At 42.1% G+C, this 14,111-nt stretch overlaps 1 protein-coding gene across 3 annotated transcripts; it reads left to right on the top strand.

Moving 5' to 3' along the window:
* Nucleotides 1–1,361: 1,361 nt before the first annotated feature.
* On the top strand, nt 1,362–13,132 carry brd2a (bromodomain containing 2a). 3 transcript variants are annotated; one of them, XM_054605694.1, is made up of 12 exons: nt 1,362–1,643; nt 6,218–6,524; nt 6,893–7,030; nt 7,386–7,527; nt 7,656–7,855; nt 7,966–8,511; nt 8,712–8,840; nt 8,980–9,171; nt 9,367–9,629; nt 9,953–10,272; nt 10,439–10,567; nt 11,169–13,132. In XM_054605694.1, exons 2-12 carry the CDS (start codon nt 6,246–6,248, stop codon nt 11,294–11,296), a joined length of 2,466 nt encoding a protein of 821 aa, XP_054461669.1. In that variant the 5' UTR covers nt 1,362–1,643; nt 6,218–6,245; the 3' UTR covers nt 11,297–13,132. The 3 variants fall into 3 exon arrangements, with proteins under 3 accessions (XP_054461669.1, XP_054461667.1, XP_054461668.1); XM_054605692.1 differs by lacking the exon at nt 1,362–1,643 and adding an exon at nt 1,989–3,520; XM_054605693.1 differs by lacking the exon at nt 1,362–1,643 and adding an exon at nt 1,989–3,520 and having other exon boundaries at nt 11,172–13,132.
* The last annotated feature ends 979 nt before the right edge of the window (nt 13,133–14,111 follow it).

Here is a 14,111-nt window from a genome sequence, read left to right on the forward strand (position 1 = left end):
AGAGGATGTAAAGTTCAGGAGATGACAACGCAACAACGCTACTCAATAGGAAACCTTAAATGCACAGTGCTCCTCTGTATCGGAAAACTGCTGCTTGCATCTGTTGACAAAGGAGCTGTTGTTGCTAAGGAAGGCTTGCCCGCCATAGTGAGAGGAAATGAATGGAATAGATTTTTGCAACACTCATTTATTCTGTTACAGTCTATTTATGACACCAGACATATGCAACCAGGATAAAAGCAATCTTTGATCCTGGAGCTTGGCTGTAAACGCTGCACCAGTTTGCAGTAGATCTGTAAAACTCTGGCTACCAATGACTCAGGACTGAGGCGTTGTGAGGGAGAGAGCTTCCTTGGCAACCATTTCTGGACCGATTGTCATCATGTGACAGGCTGATGCAGCCAAGCGCTGAAAAAACAGAGAGAGGGACACACAGGGAGGGAGAGAGAGAGAGCGTTCACGCTGATGAGTCAGAGCAGGCTGATTCTGATGTAATCCACCAACCCCTCCCTTCGTCCAGTTCCACTGCCTGCATGGCTGTTCCTGGATATTCAGGTCAGAGCCTGTTTCCCCACAAAAACCAGACAAATAAGGCCAGTAACACAACATGTTGTGCATTTTATCTGGTTTCAGATCAGTGAATGATCAGCAATGTTAGTCTCAGCCATTCATATAGATTTTGAGGGAGTCGTTTTGGGTTTGGGGAACAGTCACAATACTTAAGTATGTTTTCATTTGTTTAGACTTTATAACAACATAATACATGATTGAAATAGAGATAATTATATCTTAATGCCCAGAAAAAAAGATGTTCAACCATGAAATCAATTATTTTCAGGTATAATTCACTTTATATATCAGACATATTTTACATTTTGCCATATCACTTTATACCCATATATTTTTCATCCATACACAGAGTTTCAATGTGTGTAGATGTTTGTGTGAGGGACATGCAGAACTGACAGTATGTCTGAAACCAACCGTGGAAATACATTAAAAATCAAAAAACATCCGGATAGCAATAACACTTACAGCCTGGCATGAAAAAAACATAATAACAATGAAATAATGTTCAATATTCTTAAAAAAAACAAAGGCAATTCAGTTTACAAATAGGTTATGCAGTTTGGTTCTCAATCCCGTGACAGGTAAGTAGAATATTATCTTATAGCTATGTATAGATAATTATTATATGCTAAGTCTATTTCATGTGTTTTTCTGCTTCTTCCTGCTTTAATTTGGAAACCAACAGTCGTAAATTCTGCAGCCGGATCCCACCTCCTTTCCAGGGAACACTCGAATGTGGGATCTACGCATTTGTCCTAAGAAAAACTGCTCTTAGATCAGCCTCTTGCATTCTCATTGCATTGCTGGCAATGTGTCTTTGTGGTAGGGACGCATGCGCAATGCTTTGTGTTGCGACACAACTGAGCTCGACAGCAATCGTAACCTGGAGAAAACAGACATTACGAACCCTTTTGGAACAAACTGAGAAACTACATACGAGATGTAAAGGACAAGCGCGAACATACATGGATTACAGTAGAGGAAGTTTAGGAAATAGCACAATAAGTAATACTTAATCGTTTTCGTCACGTGATCAAGGAAGCCCAATCGGAGCGAACCAAATCCAGCGGAAAGTATGCTCTTTGTTCGGATATTTTGCCAACTTTATGCCCAAATCTGCGCGTAATGCTATGTAAAAAGCACAAGGATGCGTATCTGGATATACGTTTTTGCGAAGAAGGAGACGCCATGGATACGTTTTTTTTTTCCGGATTTGGCGAAATGCCACGTGTCGAAGTTTTGATAAACAGTGCGCTCGGCCTTGTTTCATCACATGACTCCCCTCCCCCACCCAGCGCAGGGAATGGGGAAGAAGGCGGACATGTTTGAGGGAAATGTGCTGGTTAAAAAGTATCGAGGTGGGAGACAAGAAGAATATTTGAAGAAAGGTTTCGCATTGTTATGGGATTTACCAGTCAACAGTTGTATTTAATTTACATTTAAGGTCTTTATGTCATAACTTATGAATTATTTATTTCATTGTCTTTTGGATGATTTAAATTCATTTTGAACTGTAGTTTACGTTGTGTTTTTAACAGCTTAAAGCTGTTTTAACGTTAGTAGTAATTAATTTATCAGGGATCTAGTGTTTCCTTCCATCGTTCATTAGAGTGACATTGGGGGAATTTGTAACCTTGGTGTGGGGGATGGGAGCATGTGGTTAGGTAACCATTTTGTATGGTTGTTGAATTTGTGAATAGTGTCGGTCGCTTTTAAATGCTTCTAAGTATTGTGACTATTTACTAGTTCTGTAATTATATGGTTTGTCAATTTTGGTTTGTCTTTTGTAAACTAGTTATGGCATTTGCATTTTCAAACCATAAAATTCATTCCGTCTCGATTTCCTAAATATTTTAATTAACTTTGCCAGTGCAATTGTCTTCTTAAACGATAGTTAGGCTGGGCAAAAGCAGTATTTACTTGGATGCAGTCTTGAGGTCAGTCAGGAAAAGTGCTGTGTCATTCGGTGGATGCTTGTTTGTGGTTCTTATGAACCCGGTGAACTTCTGTTAAAGTAAAGGGGCTACAGACGAATCGGTTTACAGAGCTGCAGTTTGAATCGGACTTTACCCTCTAGTACGTTACTGATCTGGTTATTTTGAGCCACGGAGGCCCTGGTTGGCTCTGTGCTCTCAAATGGTGGCCTTTTTATGCTGCAGACGAACGCTACTTTATTCAGTTGTATTTGTACGCGAAACATGTAGCGTTTTATATGTCTCGTTTGACGTTTTACCTGACATATTGCACATATTTCAATTATTTTACTCCGTGTCAGTGTACTTTAAGATGGCGGTGGTGCGCTTCTTCTGAAAGACAGAAATGCGGATATGCTGGTAAGCAAGATAGCTTGTGGGGTGAGGCTCTCGAGGGTTACGCGTGGTCCGCTGGAAGAACCAATGGGCTTCTTGATATTTACCCTGGAAGCCCGCGTTCCAACCCTCTTGACCAATCACCGCCTTCGCTTTGCACACGTTGACGTAATGTAACATGATAAGGAGGGGCGGTTGCCTCGGTGCCCTAGCATTTGGTACAGGATTAAATGGAGGAACCAGTTACAGGCACATATCTGTATTACTGATTCGGCTGGGCCAATAGTATTGTGCAATTCCCTTGACCGACAGCAAAAAGACGCGAATAGGTTGCCCCGAAAGATTGTCGATGAAGTTTCTGTATCCAGGGGTGTGGTGACTCTTACGGACACGTTAAACAGCGAATAGAAACTCGGGGGGTGGGGACAGCCTGAAGTAGTGTATCCAATAGGACCACCGCTCGGTCTATAAAGCCGAGGGTGTAGTCGCACCGTCGCCATTTCAACGAAGCAGATTAAAGGAGTTCGCTGTGGCAGGGAGCGGACAGCTGACGGACAGAAACGGATCCTTGTCTGAGTCTAGCTATAAACAGAATCCGGATCCATCCTGATGGATATGGCTGTTAACCCGCTCCTTGACAGGTATCTACCGGTAAAATCGACTCTTGGCTTTCCATCAGGGGGAATATTGTAAATAATTCTCATGAGTTTTATTCAAAATATCGTTTCTGGCAGCCTATGTTTGCTGTAATACGAGTGGGAGAAGGAAATGGAAAGTGGATGTGCTACAGGAATAAGCGTATCGTGGCGTTAAAACGAGTAGAAGCAAATATCATGTCGAGGAAATGTTTTTTTGCGGGCTGCAAAGAGACGCGACTGTTGTTGAACTACAACGGCGCCATCTTCGGACGCCTTCCCGTCGGCCGCTCTCTCCCGCTGCCTGGGAGTTATGTTAGCATGGCTAGCATTAGCGTGACAAATAGGAGCTTCCCCCCATATGGAAGTAGCTTGACCGGCGGTTCTTGTTTATAGGATGGTAATAACTTGTTCTGAACTATAATTCCCGACATAAGGTATGTCAACAGCACAGTTACATCTGGGTAACGTTATGTGTACTGGCGGCAAACCAGACCGCAGAGTTGACGACAGTAAGATATAGTATACCAGATAACGCGACAGAGGCAGAGGTGTACTCTCACACCGGCATTTCTGGATGGTACGCCCGGTTGTTATTGTAGCCATGTGACGGGCGTTGTTGTGATCACTGGTACGGCGTTACAGCGCGGGGGTTACGCTCTCCATGTGTGTTGGGTGTTTCAGTTGGTTGCCTGGTTACATAGCTCAATGTCACTCGACTAAGTCACGTTGGGTAACGTGAACAACTTCCATTGTGGGTTGTTAATTTAGGTCAATTTAGTTAAATTGTTTGTTAAAGTATCAATTTCCTTTTGTTTTTATTCCAGGGCACCCGTACTCAATTTAACTCAGTTATGTTAATCCAAAATACAGCTAACATGAAAATATGTTTTTGTTTAGCGTTGTTAATGTTATGTACATGATTATTTTCCCCTTTTTAAATAATAAAGTACACTAACTGTCAAATGTGTTTCCAAAAGTTGTATCATTTAAAACAGATTGCCTTACAAAATCCAATACAAATAAAATGTAAATATTTTCCTATTGCTTGGTTATAGCCATGTTTTCACACTTAATATGTTTATTACAATTTATTTTTGTAATTCAAGCTAAATTTACCATTACATGTGTTTTGTACAGTGTACTTTAGTGGGGGGTGGGGTTAGGGGATTAGTGCATTAGTCCTAGATAAATGGGATACACCAAGAAGCTATGCACCTGTGTAAGGGACACCTATTTAACAGCATGATTACAATTTATGTAATGTGTACCACCAGTTGCTTCAATATTGAAGCGAGGCTCTTCGAGGTGCAGACATCCTATTGTACTACAAAGTTGTAATGACATACCAGAGTAAACGAATCAACAGGTGCGAAGCATAATATATGTGAAATTGAGGAAATTATTTTCCAACACATGTCTGCAGTTTGCCCCTTTGGGCCTTACTTTGTTTTGTAGTCTCAGTAGGCCGATGGAGGCGGGATGTGGTGAGTTCATGTCGTCAACGGGGTAGTGGAGGCTTAACATTCCCTAACATCAAAGTTAGCTATGCTGGTATTGTTTTGAAAGGGGTAATGCTTTAATTGGATATTTCAGGGGTGTGTATTTAGGTACCAGACGAACAAGCCTCAGCAGCAGCCAGGTGTTAAATGTTCTTGAGCACAGTGTCTGACATCCTGGACTATTTGTAGCAATTCTGATTAAGTCATTAATGGGCTGGGATGGAGGTTATCTCTGTACATCTGCAAGTGTTGATTTTTTTTATTTTTTATATCAGCTCAGAGTGTTTTTAATATGGGCAGTAAATTGGGGCTCGGGGATCGCAGTCAAATTTGAACATGGTTGAAATTATGCTGTTTTCTCATGGTTGACCATAGCTGCAGTCTCAGAGCTTTCAATTGCACAAGACACCGGTCTCCATCTTCTTAGGATGCTCAACAGACTTGTGTGACCTTCTGGAGACGCTGGATGTGACTGTTATCAGGGTGTTCATTTATGGTGTCCTAACTGCTGCTGAGAAGTTACCAGGAACTCCCTCTGCTGCTCATCTAAGCTAGCACAGCCACATTACTTGTAGTGCAGTGGTGGTCAAAGGCCTCACTCAATCAGTATAGGGTCTTGCTTGCTCTCCCCGTAGCAACTGACTACATACAATAGTGCAGTCATTACTGTAACATGGTTGAAAAATCCAGTTCCTTTTGGAATACTTTTCCCTCATTCAAATTGGATGGAGTTCTGTCTGTGTGAGACAGACGTAAAGATGAGGAAGTGAAAGTCATGCCGGCTCTCCCGGGATCGGGTGTTCTGATTTGGCAGGGGTAAATTCCAAGTCAGGCTGATGCGTGCTTGTTGAGAAACGCCTAGAACGTGGCTGGCCGTGTGCCTTGTTAAGGGGATTTACTCTATACTTTATTCATGTAAGTGTGTTGTTAGATTATCAGGCAGAATCAAGTTTGGTAGCATAGCATACATTGTATTTGTATCTTCTGTGCATCTCAATTTGAGTTTCTTCAAATGTAGCCACTGTCTCAGGAGTTTGGCTGTTAAAGTCAACATTTTTGTTGGGCTGAAGGGAATCCTTGTTTAGCATAACATGGGAGACTTGTAGAAATATACATTTTCTAACCACATGTCGGTTGACTACTTCAACAACCTGAGACAAACTGACAAATAGTTAATTGGTCTTTCAATCGCTCTCTACAGCTCCCTTCTCGGGGTTGAGGTTGGCATTATGGGAGTCACAACGATGGACCAGAGTTCTGGCACAGCTGGAAAACGCATCAGAAAACCTTCACTGCTCTATGAGGGCTTTGAGAGTCCTGGGATGCCCCCCCTCAGTCATATGGCCCCTTCGGGACCCCCACAGCCCCCGGTGAGAGACCCCAGCCGACAGGGGAGAATGACCAACCAACTTCAGTTCCTACAGAAAGTCCTGCTCAAGTCTTTGTGGAGGCACCACTTTGCCTGGCCCTTCCAGGAACCTGTTGATGCCGCCAAGCTCAACCTGCCTGTGAGTGTGAATACAAGATAATTGTACATAAGATTAGAGAATATATAGATATCTATAAATAAAAAAAGTGGACAGCCTCATGGTTTGCCACAAAATGAGATGACTGCCCAAAGGTCATGTGTCATCATCACTGTTCTAGATACTATCCACCATTGTATCATGTTGCCACCCTACCGTGTCAGGTTTTTACGTCTTAACAATAAAGGAGGAGAGTCCAATGTGGGCAAAATAGTACCACCAGCCAGATTCCTAAAGTATAGCTTAACATCTATTTGGTAGCCACAAACTCAAGTAATCAGACCACTTTTGATTGTCTTTTCCTTAAATGGCTTAATTACGACCCTGAAAGTGTCTCTGTCTCTGTTCAGGACTATCATAAGATCATCAAAAATCCCATGGACATGGGCTCTATTAAGAAGAGACTAGAAAATAACTACTACCGCAGTGCCAGTGAATGCATGCAGGATTTCAACACCATGTTTACCAATTGCTACATATATAACAAGGTAAGCCTGTGTGTGTGTGTGTCTGTCTGGAAAAAAAGGGACATAATGGGGAGATAATGTTTCTTGCCAGCTGATATTTGTAGCCAGAAAAAGTGGTGAGCATGTTAATATTTGTCCACAAAGCATACAATGTACAAACTGATAATAATCATATCCCCTGGAAACCATATGAAGCCATTGACCTTAACATAGTTCAGATGCACAATTTAAGGAAAGTGTGAAAGTAGTTTTAATATTGAAAATGTATAGAGGAATTGTGCCCATTTATATTGACTGTATAAAGGTGTGTTCTTGAATTGAATAAAACTTGATCTCTGCTGTTGTAACCATTTTGCCCAAATATCCTCCTCTGAAGCCTACAGATGACATAGTACTGATGGCTCAGTCTCTGGAGAAGGCTTTCCTGCAGAAAGTGGCTCAGATGCCCCAGGAGGAACTAGAGCTGGCTCCTCCCCCTCCGCGGAGCAAACAAGCAAAACCTGGAAAAAAAGGCAAAGGTAAAGCAGGGGAGCGCTGGCTGCAAGCAGGCTAATACAGTCAGACGCGTCAGGTCTGCAATCATCAAACATGCAGTACAAACATGTCGTCTTCCTAAATGCACATGTTTGCCCTTTCTCCTTCCCAGTCAGCGGAGGAGTGACAACAGCTCATCAGGTCCCCGCTGTATCCCAGTCAGCGTACTCACCCCCCACGCCAGAAACACCCGACTCCATCCTTTCTACACCCCCACAGTCACACGTGACCAAGAGCCTGCCCCCCATTCTAACAACTGAACAAAGCATACCTACCATTACTAGTCTGCCTCCCACACAGCCCACCGCTAAGGTAATATATTACACTAAACAAGTTGTATTTGTGTAGTCACAGTTTGGCTGTATTTTGAATAAAGGTAAGGGAGACTAATCCCCCCTCTGTCTAATTCTCCCCATCCACAGAAAAAAGGTGTGAAGAGGAAAGCAGACACAACCACCCCAACCACTGTAGCCATGCCCATCATGAGCACCATGGGGGTCAGCGGCATCAGCCTGGGGATGGGCGGCGGGCATGACTCCCCGCTCACCCTCACTTCTCTCGGAATGGACCACAACTCCACGCTGGGGATTAACCAAGGCCTTAGCCTCAGCCAGGGCATGGGTATGGGTATGGGCATGGGCATGGGTATGGGCATGGGCATGGGCATAGGTATGGGTTGTGGAACAGTTATGATGGGTACCAAAGCAGCGGGGGGCAGGAGAGGAGTGAGTGGCCGAGCAATCAAACCCCCCAAGAAGGATTTACCAGATTCCATGGTGGCACAGCCGGTGCGCCGCAGCAAGCTGAGCCCCCAGCTTCGCTACTGCAATGGAGTCCTGAAGGAACTGCTTTCAAAGAAGCATGCAGCATACGCCTGGCCGTTCTACAAGCCAGTCGATGCCTCGTTGCTCGGTCTTCACGACTACCACGACATCATTAAGCAGCCCATGGACCTCAGCACCATCAAGGTATTTGCCTTAGAGATACACACAGCACACATTTTCTCGAAAGGTAGAATAAGTGTTTGCTCAAAGGCGTGGCCTAGTTCTCTTCAGTTAGTTGAAACTGGTACTTCCACAGTGACACCAGACAATGGGGCAGATCATTTTTCTTTGTTTTTGCAAATACAGCGTGTAGCTGAAATCTCTCCCTCTCTCATTGTCTGCAGCGTAAGATGGATGGCAGAGAGTATCGGGATGCCCAGCAGTTCTCTGCTGATGTGAGACTGATGTTCTCAAACTGCTACAAGTACAACCCCCCTGATCATGATGTGGTGGGCATGGCCAGAAAACTGCAGGTAATGCAATTATTCCAGTTATATTTAATAATTAATTGTAGTAGTAGTTCACAGAAGCATAATTTACATCTATAGTGTCACTCACTGTCGTCTACCTCACATCATTATTGTTCACTCACATACTGTTTGATCCTTTTAGGATGTCTTTGAGTTCTGCTTTGCTAAGATGCCAGACGAGCCTCCAGCACCCCCTAGCTCCTCATCTTCCTCGTCTTCCTCTTCATCGTCATCCGAGAGTGAGCTCAGCAGTGAAAGTGAGGAGAGTGAGAGCAGCCCCAGCTCTGACTCTGAGGAGGAGAGGGCAAACCGGCTGGCAGAGCTGCAGGAACAGGTTTGTACCCCAGTGTTCATCATTTTAATAATATTATATTTAATTAAATAGGTAGCTCCAGAGCTATTGACAACCGAGACTCAGGGCCTGGAGGAAGTCGAAAGAGGAAGAACATTCCAGCCTCTCATGAGCTATTGCTTAAATGTCCTTTCCTCAGTATTCCATTGACCCCTCTGTTTTCCTTTCTCCCGTCAGCTCAAAGCTGTACATGAGCAGCTCACTGCACTCTCACAGGGCCCCATCGTCAAACCCAAGAAAAAGAAAGAGAAGAAGGACAAGAAAAAGAAGAAAAAGGTAGAAAAAGAGAAGCATCGGAAGATGGAGGAAGAGGTGACACCTATTAGACCGCCCAAGACCCCCAAGATCACCAAGACTCCAAAACCCAAGAGCAACAGAGGAGCGACTGGTCCAGTAGTGCCGGTCAAGAAGGCTCCAAGCAAGAAAAACAACAAGAGCAAGTGAGTACTGACACCTGTTGGGCAATGGTGGTATTGTATGTGGTGCATGTTATTTTTGCTTGGGGGGACTGTGAAAAATGCCCCAAAAGGACCTGGCTTGAGGACAAAGTCAGATGGATTGCTACATGTTGTAAGATATTTTAGAAATTGTTGTTGTGTAAAATCAATATAAGTTTGTAGTAAAAAAAAAAAAAGAAAAATGCAAGTAGATCATCCATAATGTGATGTCTGCTTCCTGTTTCTAAAGCTCATGTTTACATCACTATGTTGGTTCCGTTGCATCATCTTTTAACAGTTTCTCCTTCTCTCCTGTCTCCCATCAGAAACAAAAAGGGCGGCATGACGATAAGCATGGCTCAGCCGGTCCACGACCCCATAGTGAGTCATTACGACTCGGATGAAGAGGAGGAGACGGCGCCCATGTCGTACGATGAGAAGAGACAGCTCAGCCTGGACATCAACAAGCTTCCTGGTGAGAAGCTGGGCCGCGTTGTTTACATCATCCAGTCCCGCGAGCCCTCGCTCCGAGACACCAACCCAGAGGAGATCGAGATTGACTTTGAAACCCTGAAGCCATCGACACTGCGGGAGCTGGAGAGATATGTCATGACTTGTCTGAGGAAGAAGCCTCGTAAGCCATATGGTTAGTTGAAGAGATCATGAAATAATTGCCTGTTTAGGCCAATAATCAAGCAGATTGTTGTTTGACTTGTATTGATGTTATCTTAAATATTTAATCTTATAGACCTTTGAAGTAGTACAGCACCCCCATCTTATGGCTATATGGTTTATTGTGTGTCTCCATACAGCAAGTAAAAACAATATTGCTGGCAAATCTCGGGAGGAGCTCGCTCTGGAGAAACAAATGGAGCTGGAGAGACGGCTGATGGACGTCAGTGGTCAGCTCAACTCTGGGAAGAAGCCCGCTAAGACCAAACGTAAGTCTTCCATACTTCCAACTTAAAGAGTACAGTGTTGGGGCTGAAAATCACTTCACATTAATAGTACCTAAAGGGCTCCAGACTTACAAAAATGGTTGTCAGGAAACTGTAAGCGTCTATGCAAATAATTTATTTCTGGATGGCTGGTGTTGTTGAACTTAGAGAGGCAATCCTGATTTGGTAGCAAAGTTTAATGCTCGCTCATTGTTTTTCTCTGGTTTCATTGGTTCTTTTACAAAATCACTTAAAAGTAATCAAACACAATATATTCTGATCAGACATACTCAATTTCCAGTTAGAAACTACAGACCAAACAGCAAGAGCCCTGAAGAAAAGGACAGCTTAGCCAGCCACCATGTGACACTGAAACCTTCTGTTATTTAAAAAGCCGGACCAAAAAACAAACTGAAATCAAACAAACAAAAATGAAAACAAGATAAAATCAAATGCCACTCTTAACACGTGGCGGGTCAAATCCCAGAACACATTTTGTTACCTTAGCATTGAAGCCCAATATTAGTGGGGGAGGGGTTTGAAAGCTAAAACAGAATTTCCTTGACGACAAGATGTTTTAAACGACTTTCTTGTTTTTCTCCAGCAGAGAAACCAGCAACTGAGCAGCACACCCAGCCGTCACGTCTCAGCGCCAGTAGCTCCTCCTCGGATTCCTCCTCATCGTCTTCTTCCTCCTCATCCTCAGACACAAGCGACTCAGACTCAGGCTGAGAGGCACATGGTGTTTCCATATAAAAGGGTCATGTGAGGGACCCTGGGTGTTTCATTTCCCACCCGGTGGACTGAACTGCAGTAGATCTAGCGACGAAGGAGCCGCAGGACCGATCAGATGAGACCAGCACTATGCAGAACTGGTCCGACTCAACCAGTCTGAAACCAAGAAAGAGAGAGATGGGGCTTTCCCTGCGCTCAGCTCAATCATCCAATCCTGTCATGGACAAAGTAAGGTTGAGCAGGGATGGAAAGGAGGAGACTAGAGTCCTGCCGTTCTCTGGAGAACTGGCCTTACTGGGCAGAGTGAGGGATGCTCCATCTCCTGCAAAGACGGCAGAAGAGCGACGCATGTGTTGGAGGGATATGGGTGCTAGAGCCAGAATCTGTCTTATTTCTGGAGATAACTTCCCTTCTTCCTGTGCTCCCTGTCTTTATGCTGTATAGATAAGGTGTACAGTTATATAAATATCTATTTTTCTTTTATAAAGAAGCATTTTATGGAGTAATTTATTCCCTCATTCTGGGAAAGATGAACTGGTGCGGGTGGAGTTGTGTTTTAGTTTTTGTCAATTTTTTTTTCTTGAGTGATAAAGAGGGTAGAGGGGGAAACACGTGTGCGAATGGGAATGTATGAATGTGTCATGTATGTGTTTGCATGTGCAAGTGTGAAATCCTCATAGTTTTGACGCAGGCGTTGAAAATCAGTCTGCACGCAGAAGCACCTTGGTTCAGTAGAATACAGAATGCATGCAATACAGAGGAGCTGACAAACATCTGCATACTACTAAACTGCATCCTTGTGTACTCATGTACTTGTTTGAAAGGGTTGGCCACTGTACAGAAATGTAACCTAGTTACACATCAGTTTATACAAACATTTATCTGTTCTCATGTGTGCCACCTTTTTTTTTTCATCCATTTCAATTTCTCTGTAAACTTGTTTCTTTTTTTCTTCTTGTGACCAATCTGCTAATAAATTGTGAGGACGTGTCTTGTCCACTCACCTGTGCCCAAATAACATCTTGGTTCTTCTGATTTATTCTGGTGTTCGGATTCAGTTTGCACAAAAAGTTGCAAGAAAAAGGTTTTTCTGTTTACATTGATATTTTTTTCAAGTAGGTGAAGAATTTTGGGTCAAATTTCCCATGGGCCATTACTTCTTAACACCATGTTGTCACAAAAGCAAAACTGCTTTGTCTTTATGACAATTTGGCCTTTGAGATCTATGGCAGCTTCAACTTTTATTTTCTGTATTACCTAGAGTTTTGTCTGAAAGTTAACTTTGTGTGGGATTTAAAAACATTAGTAATACCAGGTTGGTAAGGTTGGAAAGCAACGTGGCTGATGAAAACGGGAAAGTAGACAAAAAGATGGTTTAATGTTGTGAGTCATAACTGCACTATTTGTTTGGTGGTCTTACTAAACACTTTTGTGATTTAGGTATGGTTGTTTGTCACTTTTATTCTTTTAGAACTGCTTATGACTCGAGATTGGAATATTGTTTGTCTGAAAGTTATCAAGAAGGAATTTAAAGAATTTTTCATAATACTGAAACTAATCAAAAGCTTTTAGATTGAACTCTGCTGTATGAATTAAGCACATTTTAACGGTCAGGATTGTAGAAGTGTACATATTTTATAGTCTCAATCTCAGAGCATGTTTTTGTTTTTCTTCAGTAACTTAGTCGAGCTTCTTTTTGTGGTTTCAGTTGTTAAACAGAATACTCCAGTTGTCAGTCTTACTTTTCTGGTTTGTCAGAAATCTAAATGCCTCTGTACTTGACTCCTTTATTTCTTCTGAACATCTGTACATAAATAAACTGAGACATGTTCCTCTCTACACTGACTGGGGGATATTTTATTTACAGACAAGTCATTTTAGCAACATACTAAAGTCATGCAAGTCTAAGAATGAGGATGTATTTGAGATGAGAATCCTCTGAAAACGGGGACAAAATGTATTAAATGTGCTTTTCCAAGGGGCATTAATTAAGGTCCAGCGAAGCTCTTAGTGGCCAAAGTGATCTTTTTTCTCTTTAAATAAAAAACATTATAAAACCACATTTAAGCAAATAAAAGATAACTAGCACTAACTCTTTCTCTATGATGTACTTCGTCTGGTTTTATCTACAGAACTCCTAAAAATTATCAAATAAAAGAAGCTGACACAATCAGTCAAATATGACTATTTTGTGTTGTAATTATGATGTAAAGTTTTCACCGCTGTGATGAGCTCCTTGCACACAACTTATGAATACAGTGACAAAGCTTGTATGGTTGTTTTTACTTAAGTCATGTTTTTTCTAATAATTTCCAGAGAGGAGAGAAAGTTTCAAACATGCTCCATATATGTCGCCAGTCACTTAATGAAATACAAAAATATTCACTCTGAAATAAAGTTGGACAACTATAATAAAAAAAAACCATCATATCAATAGTAAATTATGATTCAATAAGTATTATGACAATGCATGCACATTGATTGGATCTTGTATTTGTAAGATGAATACAAAAGCTTTAGTTTTAGCTGATTTTAAACCTCAGTCTTACCATTTAGACCAACTAGTGAAATCAACTGGTTTACAAACATACACTTTTATATAGTTATATAGAGTATTATAGTACTCTTTAATAAAAAACGGTCATGCTTGATACTTAAGAACTCCCTCTAAGATCTTCCTCTATAAACACAAACAGACAAATTTAATGTACTTTTGGACGCGTATGTATCGACGTGAAATAAAGTATACAATTGCATTCATAATGGTCTGAAAGAAGGTCTTAAATTGAATTTATTAAAAACTGCAGAAACC

This window comes from Anoplopoma fimbria, chromosome 10, assembly GCF_027596085.1.
Source record: "Anoplopoma fimbria isolate UVic2021 breed Golden Eagle Sablefish chromosome 10, Afim_UVic_2022, whole genome shotgun sequence".
NCBI classification, from domain to species: domain Eukaryota; kingdom Metazoa; phylum Chordata; class Actinopteri; order Perciformes; family Anoplopomatidae; genus Anoplopoma; species Anoplopoma fimbria.